The following is a 9,855-nucleotide window of genomic DNA, read 5'->3' on the forward strand; positions in this document are numbered from 1 at the left end:
CCAGCTACTTGGTAGTGGTAGCTGTAATTACCCTATTTTTAATGAATAAACAAGTCAAAAATATAAATCTTATTTTTTGTTTTAAAAAAAAAAAAAAGGAAGAAGATTCCACCATAAAAAGATTTGTGGAGTTTACTTTTTTGCATGTGAGCTAAAGATTTATACAATCAATTGTGTAAGCGGCAACATTTTTCCTCAAGTTAAAAATACAATCAATTGTGTAAGCGTTATACGCAATTCTATTTTAAAAATTAATTATTTTATGTAAATATTATATTTATTTATTTTTTTTAAATTGTGACCTAAGTTTATCCCAAAAATGACAATGAGAGTTTAATGGTTTAAGAATTATTATTAATACAATCAATGTAAACGCGCACAAGCATTATAGGCAATTTTATTTTAAAAATTAATTTTTTAATGTAAATATCATATTTATTTATTTTTTTAAAAAGTGTGCCATCATCTTACACAATTTTTATAACTGTAAATATCATTTCAAAAAGTGTGCCACCTATCATTTTAATTCACAAAATGTTATTTTTTTATACATTCAATTATTATATATATTATGTATTATGAAATTTTAAATTAAATTAATTGATTGTTCAATTATTTATTGCCACGTTATAAAAAATGATGACAAAAAAAATGTCTTAAAATCAACTTATTTATTTTTGAATCATATAAAAAATATATATCTCTCTCTAATTGTATTGATTATTTAAAATTTACAAAATGTGCAGTCAGCAAATTAGTAGTAATAATTATATCTAGTAACAAATTTACAAAAGGCTTGTTCACATGTAATTCAAAATATATCTTAAAAAAATTTTGACCCACACACTCCTTTAAGTTCTCATGCATCGGATCATTTTGTTCACGTTCTCTCTCATTGGTGACAAAATTAGTCATGACTCTAGGGAGTGTGATTCTGAGAGAAAGCTTTGATTACTATAAGGCTGGAAAATATGCAAAATTGCCAAATACCTGCTTTTGGATTTTGATTCAGTTTTGATAGGCAAGTTGACATAGTCCAAATAATACTACAAAATATCAAAGATAGCTATCAGTTTGATAGCCAAGTTGTCAATGCTGCTACTGTTACTTCAACTTCAACTATCAACTATCGAAAATAGCTTTTTCATTTTTCGGGTTTCTGTTCCAAGGTTGCAGCAGCAGACTTGTTGTAGTCCTCCAATTCCTTTTTGTACGCTTCCATTGCCTCAGCAGCCTTGTCATTCCAAGTTTTTCTCTCTAGTTCATTCAATTCCTGTAACGACATGGCAAGAGATTATTGAAGAATAATCAATAAGTTCCTCTCTCATTTGTCAGCTAACAAATTTCATCTACAAATATATATGTATATACCTTCCATTTCACAGAAATAAGAGCATTGAGGGTAGAGTTATTAATCCCAGGTCGCTCTTCCAATAGATTCTTCCTTGCATCTTTGCTGCATCAACAAAAAAGCATGATACTCTCTTGTTATACTTGAAAAACAAATCATTTTTCATGATTGCCACACTAATTTAGCACGCATTTATGATTGTAGACACCTTTCTTACCTGAATAGAAAGAAAGAGGATGCAGGCCTTTTAGGCTTGTTAGGGTCCGACTTCTTGTCTTCCTTCTGCTGCTGCTTCTTCTTCTGCCGATTTTCTTTCGTTTTCTGCACATTGGAGAACTATATTAGCAGAAGTAAAATTTCTTAACAAGTAGAGAGACATCATAAAAAATATTTTATGATTGTCTTTGTTCGTACTTTGATTATATTCTCAGTTTTTTCCTTCTTCTTCAGAAGCTGAAAGGCCTCATGCTTCTGAAGTTTCATTTGCTCTTCCTCTTCCTTTCTGAGATTGGTAGCTTCTTCATCTTTCTTCAGCTTGTAAGCTTCCATTTCTTGCAAATACTTTTCCTTGTTCTTCTTTGCCATCTACAAGTTTTAAAGAGGGTGAAATAGTGAGAATCGAGCTAAACAGGAATTTAAGCCATGATTGAGTCGAGGCAGAAAATTTTTCTATGAAAATGAGTTAACCTCTTCATAAGGTCCTTTCTGTTCTTCTGTCATGTTTTTCCACTCTTCACCCGTGATCCTTGCAACCTATTACGAAGCCCAAATTCATGAAATTAGAGGTGCGATGGGCTAACAACCCAAGAATTTTGAAAATGAAAATTGTGAGTATAAAATACCTCTAAAACATTCTTCTTCTCCGCAAGCAGTGCAGCTCGCCTATCGTTTGTGAACAAGAAGAATGCTGACATTGGATGCTTGGGTTTCAATGGATCCTTATCCTTCCTGTGAACAAAAATCAGAAATGGTTAGTAACGCCGTGATGAGAGAATAGAGACTATTTGAAGAAATAGGTAATGGGATTTACTTCTTCTTGGTTTCTTTTTCTGCTTCTTGTTTGAAATGGAGATACTGTTCAAGCAATTCCATTGCAGTCTTCTGTTTGTGCTCATCCTCCAAGAGCTTCATAGCTTCACTCTCACGCTTCTCCTTCGCAATCACCTGCAAATAGACTTCCTTTTCAGCCTGATACTTCTCCTCGTAAGGCTTCTTCTCTTCTGCAGTGACATTCTTCCATTTCGCTCCCAAAATGTTTGAAATTTCTTTGAATTCAGCCTCTGGATTTTCTTTCTTAGCCTAATAAAAAATCCCACAAAAAAGTCACCTATATGTACATCGATCCAAACATCTTGTTCAATTCACAAAACCAATTTCTCTGTTTTTACCTCATTCCAGTTGTCTTTGCACCACAGGATGTACGGTGGAGAAGGCTTTTTCTTTTCAGGGCACCCCTTCTTCTTCTTGTTCTCTTTCTTGTCTTGCTCCTTGTCTCCCAGAAATTGACCAATAATAGGGAAAGTCTGAACAAAGCATAAGACAGAGAGACGGCCATTATATCAAACCCCATAAAACCTTATCCCGATTGGTTTGCTAATGAAAGAAATGATAGAGACTTCATATCCCATGCCAGCTTAAAAAAATAAAAATACAAAAAACAAAAGAGCTTTCCTATGCTTTCTAAGTCTCTTCTTTAATTTTCCTTATTTCTGAGCAACCAAGCTGAAAATCATATTGTCGATTTAGAAAAGACGGTCCTTTCAACCTTATATATCGAGAATAATTTAAAATAAAACCAAATTATTAATTATAAAATTTCTCTTCATTTTGTAACCAAACGAGGAGAAAGTAGTAGAAGCAGGTCAAGAAAACGTACCACCGTGGGTTTAAACTCCTTCAACTTCTGCAACTTCTTCAACTCCATCTGGAGGTTCTCGTGCTGTCGGTCTCTGTTCTCAAGCTCTTCCTCCTTATGCTTCAACATCTCATCCTTGGCCTTCAAGAGCTCCTCGGTCTTGTCCTTCTCGAGTCTCAACTGCTGCAGCTTCTCTTGCATTTCCAGCAACTCATTCTCAAAAGATTGCGGTTGCTTCTTTGACTGTTTCTTGGAGGCCGCTTTGCCCTTCTTGGGCGAGGACCGAGGCTGCGAGAGGCTCTCGTGGTTCTCCTTTTCTGGGTTATCGGCCGGCGTAACGGGGATCGGTGAGGGCTCAGAGACCTTCCCGGGCAGGATGTTGACCTCCTTTGCTGATGGGTTTTTCTCCTTCAGTGCCTTTCTGTTGTTTCTCGTCTTTTTTGTAGGGACTGGGCCAATGGGCATCTCGGCAACGGTCTCAGCCATGCGGAAGGAGAACCAGGATATACTAACAGAGAACAAAGGGGGTTTGGGTTTGTGCGATTTACATAGTGAAGGAAGGGTTTCTTATAGGGAAGGAATGCAACGGTAAGATTTTCAAATTTCAAATGGATTTTGAGGATTGGAGGGCTGTTTGGGATCCGAGTTACATGTATTAAGCTAAATTTGACCGTTGGTAGCCTTGGAGCAGTAATTCTTACTGCCAAATAAAGAGGGCGAGTAGAGGTTTTAAAATTTAAAAGGCTTCCATACCAAATATGTCTCGGTGTAAATGTCGGTCTAATTCCGTCTGGTGATTAATTATTTTTTTGGGACCGGACCGGTAGTTATCCGGCTTAATAATTTTTTTATTTTTTTCATTTTTTAAAATAAATTAATAAAAAATTATTTATATTACTAAATTAAAATTAAGTTAATTATTAATATGAATTATGTAACTAACTCATTAAAAAAATATTTTATTATAACTATATTTATGATATTAATAATTACTACATACTAACTTAGACTATACTCTTTAGTATGCATAATTATTAATAATGTCATAAATTTTATATATGGCTAGTGAATATCAAATAATTTCATTATACATAGATTATTCATGCTTGCTTGCAACTTAGGTATTTTAAAAAATTACCTAATTATTTTAATTAAGTGTAAATAGTAGATTATGTATGAATATATAATGTTTTAACTATTTACATATAATGACATGATTTATGATTTATGATTAATTGATAGCATATATTATTTTATATTTTATATGCTCAAGGATGATAAATTAGATGAAAATTATATCATTAACTTGTATAATTACTATATAAAAATAATATATTAAATTATTAAAAATATTTTTTAAAAATGTATATAGGGTTCGGTCCAAAATCCCCATGACCAGATCAGATTTCATTAGTCCACATTTTGGGACCGTGACTGACCGGCCAAATTTTCAGTCCACTCCAGTTAGTTTTGCCGATCTAGACCGAATTATTTATAGCCCTAATGTATATAACCTACATATTATAATACAAGAGCTTTGTTATTCATTATCCTCACACACCACAAACTACACTTATTTTTATTTATTTATTTATTTTAGTTTTATTTTTCCTAAACTAATTGAATTCTCCTACTCATCATCTATACACCACACATTTGGTAAAAGAAAAAAAAATAAAAATCAAGAAATTATGTGTGATGTGTAGTTTGAGAACGTGAGTAGAATTTTTAGAACACAATGCTACTCAGTCCCCCAACGTGTACTATTGGATGTGTCTCTAATGCATTTGTATTTTTTTCAAATATTTTTTTAAACATATTTAAATATTTAAAAAAATACATCAATTCACTAATAGTCATTTTCTTAACTACTAAGTAAAAAAACATAAAATACACGAGCGGTAAAAATGAAAGAGTAAAACTATGGGGCAAAATATCATTTTTCTATTATATACGATGGTCTTGGAAAGGATATCGATCTTACAACTTCAAGCTGTAAGGGTGGGGGCATTGAAAGAACAGTTCCTTCAAAAATGTTGGCACTTTCAAATGTTATTGATTTGTTGAGGATTAAAATAGAAAATAACCAAATTACGGCTTAATTTGCCTAAATTTCTAAAATGTTATTTTACAATCATGATTTGTAATGTAATGGAAAAATATTACATCAAAATATTAATGGTCAGAAATTAATAATTTATTGCCAATACCAATGTGTACCACAATACCAAATCCCATTAAAGGGGTTGGAGTTGTAATTTAATTATTTAATTTATAATCTATCAACACCGAACAGATTACCCAAAGGAAAGATGAGCTGAAGGGAACATCCTGAAACCAAATGGATTTGAAAAGTGAAGTATAACATACTTGGTGTGGGAATGTACCATTTGTCTACAGCTCTGGCAAGAAGAATGCCCCATCCAATATTTTCTCATAGCCTGAAATGGTTGAATATGGATTTCATGCATCAGAACTATGGATGAATTCCTAACCATTTACAACCATCTCCATTATCACGTCATTCCAAGAGTCTATTGGCCCAGGTAAGCACCAATGCAAACAGTCTGTCTGAACTTTTATGTTTTTGTCCTCTGCAAATGGATGGAACTCTCTGTACACACCTGGATGCCCATCAGGCCGCAATAACGAAAGCAAGGTGAGGTCAAGAAGTTTAAGGTTCACGCCATTTCTGGAAGCTTCAGGTGCTGCCTTCTCAAACTCCTCGAGTTCTATGTTGCGCAAAAACCTGTTCAAGTCCTTCAATTCAATCTCATCTTCTTTGACTGGTGCTGTTTTGGGGCAAATCCCTCCACTAGACCACTCTCCATTCTCGAAATGATCTGGTGTGGAAGTCCTAAAGAATATCAGGCCCTTGTGATTGGATGTTACAATGAAGTTTAATACATATTGGAGGGCTTTACGATAAGAAAAAACAAATCCCAACTGTGTCAAATTCCTCTTAGGACAGTAATGGCAACCCACAACAGTGTTGTTCTCGTGAAAGACTGCAGATTTGAGAAACCATTTCCCGCTTGAAAATATTATGTAATCCATGTTCTGGTATATATCCGTCCATTTCTTATCCAGTTTGTCAAGATACAGCTCAACTTCAGATGTTGAAACACCATTGAAATCCTCAAAAATAGCAGATTCTACAAGGAAAGGAGACCAAATATACGAGATGGTGAAGTTGTATGAGGTAAAGTGCCATCTTCTGGACCTATATTGTTCATCATGGTAAACTTCAACAGCTTCTTCCACCTGAGGGTAGTATATGTCAACTGGATAGGCCAGACATCAGAATATCAAGTAAAGATGCAAATGGTGATTCAAGATCATCAACACCCGATAAACTAACAAAACTAAATTAAAAGTCACACTTATCATTTGAAATCAAAATAACACAATCCATAGCCTCCCCGACATATTAAAATCATGAGAAAATGTCAGTGAGAATGACCCCTTGACTAAGGAAAAGCAACTGGCCGAAGTATGGGCCAAGATGAAGTCATATAGGTCAAGTACTTGACAAGCTTAATGGTAATTGGGCCTTCATGAATCCAATGTTGAGCTACAGCGTATAAATACCATTCAGGGAAAAAATGTAAACCCATTTTTTGATAAGAAATTGAAATTGGGAAATGTAAACCCATTTATATACTGCATACTAACAAAGAGCAATACAAAGTCAGAGATACAAAATGTAGTTGTGGATAAAAGCAGGGTTATTTTTTTATAGGTAAAATAAATAAATAAAAAAGCAGGGGTATGTTCGAAATCTATTTTATCTAGCTACCACAACCACACACTATAATTGTATAGGATATATAAAGCATATAGGAATTAAATTCCATATATAACCAACACAAGCACCCTTGTAGAGATATGCCGGGCAACAACTTTTAACACTTATCACAGGCTACTTAATTAGAATACAAGAATTCGTCGACCACCATCTCCATATCAGGACCCCAATCTCTGACATTTACATCCATGAGTACAAGAATGTCTTGTGTGAATGCCCTTGGGGAAGAAAAGGGCGGGGGTGTTGCATCTATGTGCGTTCAACACCTCATGCGATGGTTCCTCTCTAACAAAAATAGAGACAAAATATACAAAGCTGCTAATAAATACCGATTAAAATAATAAATAGCATGAAGAAGAATTGCTAAAACAATCAACATATAAAACCTCTAAATGAGTAGAAGTTACAGAGATAGCTGTAGTGCAGAAGCCAGATTTTTTAAGTGACTTGACGGTTGGAAGTAGTAAACACCATCTAAGGATTATAGTACAAATCTTTTATGGGGATCGCATTTATAGAAACTTAAAACTTTATACGCACCATAGGTATAAAGAAAGTGCTCCATAGTGGATTGATTTGTTCCTACTACTCAAAAATAATAAATTATAATAGTGTCAGGAAAAAACAGGTAAACCACACAAGTCATATAGGTAGTTTAAAAAGCAAAATAGCAAGGCCAGGACCAACAAAGCTTCTTGCTCAATAATCCAAATCCAACACTTGAATATGCTATAACAATCTTAACAAGTACCGTTGAGAGCATGCAGAGCAACGACTGCACATGGTTGCGAGATATTGAATCACCAATTAGTCCCCATGTTTTGTGCCTCATCATCTCGAGAAATCTTTCTGGATCAAAAGGCGGTAACTCGCAATCTCTTGGGTTCCACCTCCAGTATAGGTACCCTGTATCCGGCCGCCCATTATTCATACAATTTTGATGGCTTTCGATTGACTGGCAGCTCCGATTAGTGTAAAGAGGACCCAATGGGTTTGGTATCCAATCCCCAGTAAAAAGATCACACTTTTCTGCAAGTTTTTTTGCAACCAACGTTTACTTCAAAATACAAACTGCACATATAAAATTATAAGAGGATACAAAATGATAAGGGAATCAACAATATAAGAGAATCAACTTTATGAGTAGTTTGTGTGATCCGGATGGGCTTCAACCGAGCGCAACTTCTGATGTCCATTGTAATAGGGTCGTTGGTTTGTACAAGTTAGTTTCTGCAATTTCTTAAGCTGTTAATTTCAATTCCATCATCATCTTCATTGCTTTGCCAAATCCAATTAATCATTGCGTTGATAAAGTTCTCTTGATGTAGGCATTACTGAGTCCCCTCGGATTCACTAGAATCGAGACTCAGAAAAACGATATATCAACGGTACTAAAAAAAACAAACTACTAACAAAATCCCTAAAAATGTCAATCTCAAACTATCCACACTTGTCAAGAATGGTAACTTACCCTTTCTTTTGACCCTCTAGTGCATCTAATACCTAAGAAATAAGGTAAAAATAACAAAAAAACAACAACTAAGTGTAGCAGAATTCAATTACCTTTCCGAGGAACCTGATCTTCATTTTCTTGAACTTGCACAGGTTGAGGTGGCTCTGAAAGCACGGTTTTCTCCGGAAAAGGGCTTTTTTCTTCCAAGACTGACGAAAGCCCGGTGGAACGAAAGAACACTAGACGAAAAGCAAGACCCATCAACAGAATGGCAATCATCAACTTCAGGAGCATACGGTTCTGAAAGTTGCGGAACCACTGCTTCCAATTTAGCTTCATTTTCTAGCCCAACACCACTTGCTTTGCTCTAAGCTCTCGAACTCAGAGCGAAAGTAAAGGCTTTGGAATATAAATCGATGCGTGTTTCTGAAGCATTAACTATACGGGCTTTCGAGCTATACTCCAGACTCAAACTACGTGATAACAGATCAAAGTGACCGACATTGAAGTATGTCTTTAACTGCTCGTCGCATGATAAAATGATAACATTTACGAGGTTCGTTGCCCTTTCCTATTTTTTGTCGGGATATTTTGCTTATAAAAGGAGGGATTAAAAACGCTAAAAAGTAAAACCATTTAAGACTGAATGGTTCTTCAGTTCTCCTATTAATGGGGCAGACTGGTTCTTCAGTTGGTGAGCAAATGATGTTCCAACTCTGGACCTTAGGTTTGTTAATGTTGACCTTTAGTTTTGACTACCTATTCATACTTTAAAATAAATCTTTGTGCCATCCATTTTTTACTTTTATTTTTATTGAATAATTCTATTTCTAAAATTTCAAATAACCAATATTACAAGTGAGGCGGTCTTACAGTATCATAACATTTTTTTTTTAAGTATATCTTCTCTCCATTATTGCTTTAGCTATCGATGGAAGATTTTGATGTAGTCTTCGCAAAACTATCTCTATCTAAGTCCTATTAATTTATTATTTGATCGACCCTTCTCATGTGCTATAAATAATTAGTGGGATTCTATTTAAAAAATTAATTTTTTTTAAGTAAGTCTTATATTTACTCAACTCACTTTTTTCAAAAGGATTGCATAACGCTTATGTATTTCATAACTGTAAATATTATTGCTCATTAAGATATTCGTTGTGAGAGCCTATCTGCATGTTATTTTTTGAATAATTTAATAAAAATAGAAAGTCATTGTTGATCTTAGATTTTATTATTTCAGTCGCATTTGATTATATGGCACATTTTATGTCGTTGCCACTTAAAATGTACAACATCAACAAATGTGATAGACATAATAGAATTTAGAACAATCAACATACTTCGATATTAAATCAAAGTTGGAAGGATTTTTTTTTTTTTAAGCA

At 34.2% G+C, this 9,855-nt stretch overlaps 2 protein-coding genes across 3 annotated transcripts; both read right to left on the bottom strand.

Moving 5' to 3' along the window:
- Nucleotides 1–970: 970 nt before the first annotated feature.
- Nucleotides 971–3,805, bottom strand: LOC122283021 (high mobility group B protein 6-like). 2 transcript variants are annotated; one of them, XM_043095155.1, is made up of 9 exons: nucleotides 3,228–3,805; nucleotides 2,740–2,874; nucleotides 2,382–2,650; nucleotides 2,194–2,299; nucleotides 2,039–2,104; nucleotides 1,766–1,936; nucleotides 1,569–1,687; nucleotides 1,372–1,456; nucleotides 971–1,273 (listed from the first exon to the last, which is right to left on the bottom strand). In XM_043095155.1, the coding sequence occupies exons 1-9, from the start codon at nucleotides 3,690–3,692 to the stop codon at nucleotides 1,145–1,147; spliced, it is 1,545 nt and encodes a 514-aa protein (XP_042951089.1). In that variant the 5' UTR covers nucleotides 3,693–3,805; the 3' UTR covers nucleotides 971–1,144. The 2 variants fall into 2 exon arrangements, with proteins under 2 accessions (XP_042951089.1, XP_042951090.1); XM_043095156.1 differs by having other exon boundaries at nucleotides 1,569–1,672; nucleotides 3,228–3,783.
- Nucleotides 3,806–5,385: 1,580 nt separating this feature from the next.
- Nucleotides 5,386–9,206, bottom strand: LOC122281025 (protein trichome birefringence-like 23). The gene is made up of 3 exons (XM_043092216.1): nucleotides 8,578–9,206; nucleotides 7,766–8,043; nucleotides 5,386–6,470 (listed from the first exon to the last, which is right to left on the bottom strand). Exons 1-3 carry the CDS (start codon nucleotides 8,804–8,806, stop codon nucleotides 5,697–5,699), a joined length of 1,281 nt encoding a protein of 426 aa, XP_042948150.1. The 5' UTR covers nucleotides 8,807–9,206; the 3' UTR covers nucleotides 5,386–5,696.
- Between the last annotated feature and the right edge of the window lie 649 nt (nucleotides 9,207–9,855).

The sequence above is a fragment of the Carya illinoinensis genome, chromosome 11 (assembly GCF_018687715.1).
Source record: "Carya illinoinensis cultivar Pawnee chromosome 11, C.illinoinensisPawnee_v1, whole genome shotgun sequence".
NCBI lineage: Eukaryota > Viridiplantae > Streptophyta > Magnoliopsida > Fagales > Juglandaceae > Carya > Carya illinoinensis.